Source organism: Crocuta crocuta, unplaced genomic scaffold (assembly GCF_008692635.1).
Source record: "Crocuta crocuta isolate KB4526 unplaced genomic scaffold, BGI_CrCroc_1.0 scaffold69, whole genome shotgun sequence".
NCBI lineage: Eukaryota > Metazoa > Chordata > Mammalia > Carnivora > Hyaenidae > Crocuta > Crocuta crocuta.
The window spans coordinates 314,664-317,163 of NW_027551576.1; the positions used below are offsets into that span (position 1 = coordinate 314,664).

Sequence of the window (2,500 nt, forward strand, 5' to 3'; positions counted from 1 at the left end):
AGCTGTGTCAGATAATGTGACATTTTGCACAGGAAGTGACTGCATTTAAGGTCTGGGAGTATCTCTGGGGTAGAAATGAGAAGTCTTGCATCTTGGCTGGAGGGCAGAGCGTCCTCCTGGGCAAGCGCCGGACAGGCCCTCACTCACGGCCGTCTGTTAAATCTTGGGCAAGTCACAGCACATCCCAAGGCCATGTTTCCTTCCCCAAGCTGTAAAAGGGGGACAGAGTCATCTGCTCAAAGGCAGAGGGGCTCCTAGCTGGTTCTGAGGCTCTTTCATTTCCAGGAGCTGAAACAGAATGGGAGATTTTAGGCAAAACAAGGACGTTTATCATTGACCTCTGTCTGGCACTTTCTTTTTTGTGCCCTTTCTTGACCCCTTCCACTGAGTGTGCTCACTGCCAATGCTTCCTCTGAGACAGAATGGCCTACCACTCCTGCACACTCAGGTAGTAGTGACTTACTAGGTCCCTCCCCCTGGGGTGCATTTACCTTTTTACGAAGGACCAGAGGAGAGGGCAAAACTTAAGTCCAATGAGGTGAAATGGTAAGGGCAGAATTTCAAGCGTCAGTAGGTGATATTATCTGTAGGGCTGTGCTTCACGGCTCTTATGAAACTACTAGGAAAATTCCACCGCCCACTTCTCAAATGCCCTTAGGAAGCTTCAAAAGGAGAATCCTGGATGGGTTTTGCTCTAAAAGACTTACCTCACTAATGATAATAAAAAGAGCGATCATGTTGGTACAGTGCTTTCCAGCTTCCAGAGCTTGCTCACCTACACTTTATCTTTACGGAGCAGGAAACGGGCTGAGTGCGGTGGGGTGACATGCCCAAAGGCCACGGTTCCTAAGAGGTGGGGGCTGGGACTCAAACACAGGACTTTTGACTCCGAACCACAGCCATGGAGATGCACTCAGAGAAAGAGGTAATGCTTGAGAACGGTAAGGAGGAGACCCTGGGCATGAGGAATGAATAAAAGTGGTCCCCTTAGGATGTGATTCGCCTACATTCCATCATCCAGAAATCAGCCTATCTCTGGAAAATACAAAGACCAAAAGAGGAAGCAAAATGGAATGGAACAAGAGTGATCCAGAAGGCCCTTTCCCAGCCAAGAGGCCGAAGTCTAGCTCCTAGTTCTTGAAAATCACTCACCTCAGTTCTATCACCGTATTTTCAATTACATTAAATGTTCTGGGGGTGGGGGGGGGGGAGGGCCCGGGCGTGCAGGGGCTAGGAAGGGGAGGGATGGGGGAGAGGGAAGCCATTTCATTTGCATGAAGTCAACCGAAGTGTTCTCTAGGACAGAAAGTGCCAAGGATGGCCCCTCTTTGGCTCCTGCTGTGAGGTCCCTGCGTTTCACGCAGGAGGGCAGCAGCCAAAGTGGGTTGCGGACTGATTTGAAATTAAAATGATGTGACTGAAAGCCTCCTTGCCTGTTTAGTTCCAGATCTGACACAGTATAATTAGTAGAAAGAAGAAAAGAAAAAATTAAATATTTTGAAAATGGTATAAGTTAAACCTCTATAGTTACTTTATTCCTACAGCGTGTCTAGGCTTCGAAGGTTCCACACCACTGTTTTTGTTTTGCCTTTTCCCCAACCACACAGAACACTGTGCTGCGATGGGGCCTAGGCTCTCACTATCCCCTTTTCTACACACGAACACAAGGATGCTGTGGTCAGGGGCCTTCTCGCCGTCCTCCCGGGCCTCCGGAGGTTCGGTNGACAGTGGGAGACTGTTTTTGTGTATTTTTCTGCAGGTTAGTGGTGTATTGCTTCATCCGCAGTCACTGAGGCCTCTAAATTCTCCCAGAAAGGTCCCTGCAAGTCCCACCAAGTAACTCAGCGGGAAGTGTTTGGTGGCATGGGTCTGAGGTAAATCTAAGTTTCATAAAAAGAAAAAGGAGATCCTATATACATTTAGTTGTGTGTCCAGATCTAGTAGATGTATATAGATGCATAAATATATATATATACACACACCTACAGACATATACATACATGTATGTGTGTATATATGCACACATATATATCCACACATATTTATGTATGTAGAGAGAATGTGGAGAGAATCATTTTCCAGTGACCATACGCGGGGAGGCTGTTTAACATTTTGCCCCGATCTTAGGAGAGGCTCCTGCACCCGCACCCCTCTGGGTGCCTGCTTAGGCGCCGGAGGCCTGCGGGGTTCAGATGNAGCTCTGCACAGACGCGCTTCCAGGCGGACCTTCCGGTCCCCACCCGACAAAGCCAAGGGCACTGGGAGGGCCGCCGAAGTCACAGAGGCCTCCCCCGGCCACGGCGGGCCACGGCGGTGCCGCCCCGTCCCGGAGGTCACATGGTGCCCGACTTGTCCGCGGAGCTGTTGGGGAACATCTTCTCCGTGGGGGTCACGGCCGGGCTGCCCACGCCCGAGCTGCTGCTGCTGCTGGAGCGGTGCTGGACGACCGGCCGCACGGGCCGCATGGGGGGCGGGCGCAGCTGGGCGCCGGCCAGGCGGG

At 51.2% G+C, this 2,500-nt stretch overlaps 1 protein-coding gene across 1 annotated transcript in view; it reads right to left on the reverse strand.

The window, feature by feature from the left end:
- Positions 1-2,202: 2,202 nt before the first annotated feature.
- Positions 2,203-2,500, reverse strand: part of SRGAP3 (SLIT-ROBO Rho GTPase activating protein 3) — a 258,372-nt gene continuing 258,074 nt past the window's right edge. Inside the window, 2 exon segments of the mRNA XM_077751539.1 lie at positions 2,203-2,497; position 2,500. The exon segment at position 2,500 is cut by the window's right edge and continues 234 nt beyond it. Of these exon segments, the coding sequence (XP_077607665.1) occupies positions 2,334-2,497; position 2,500 (165 nt within the window). The 3' untranslated portion in view covers positions 2,203-2,333.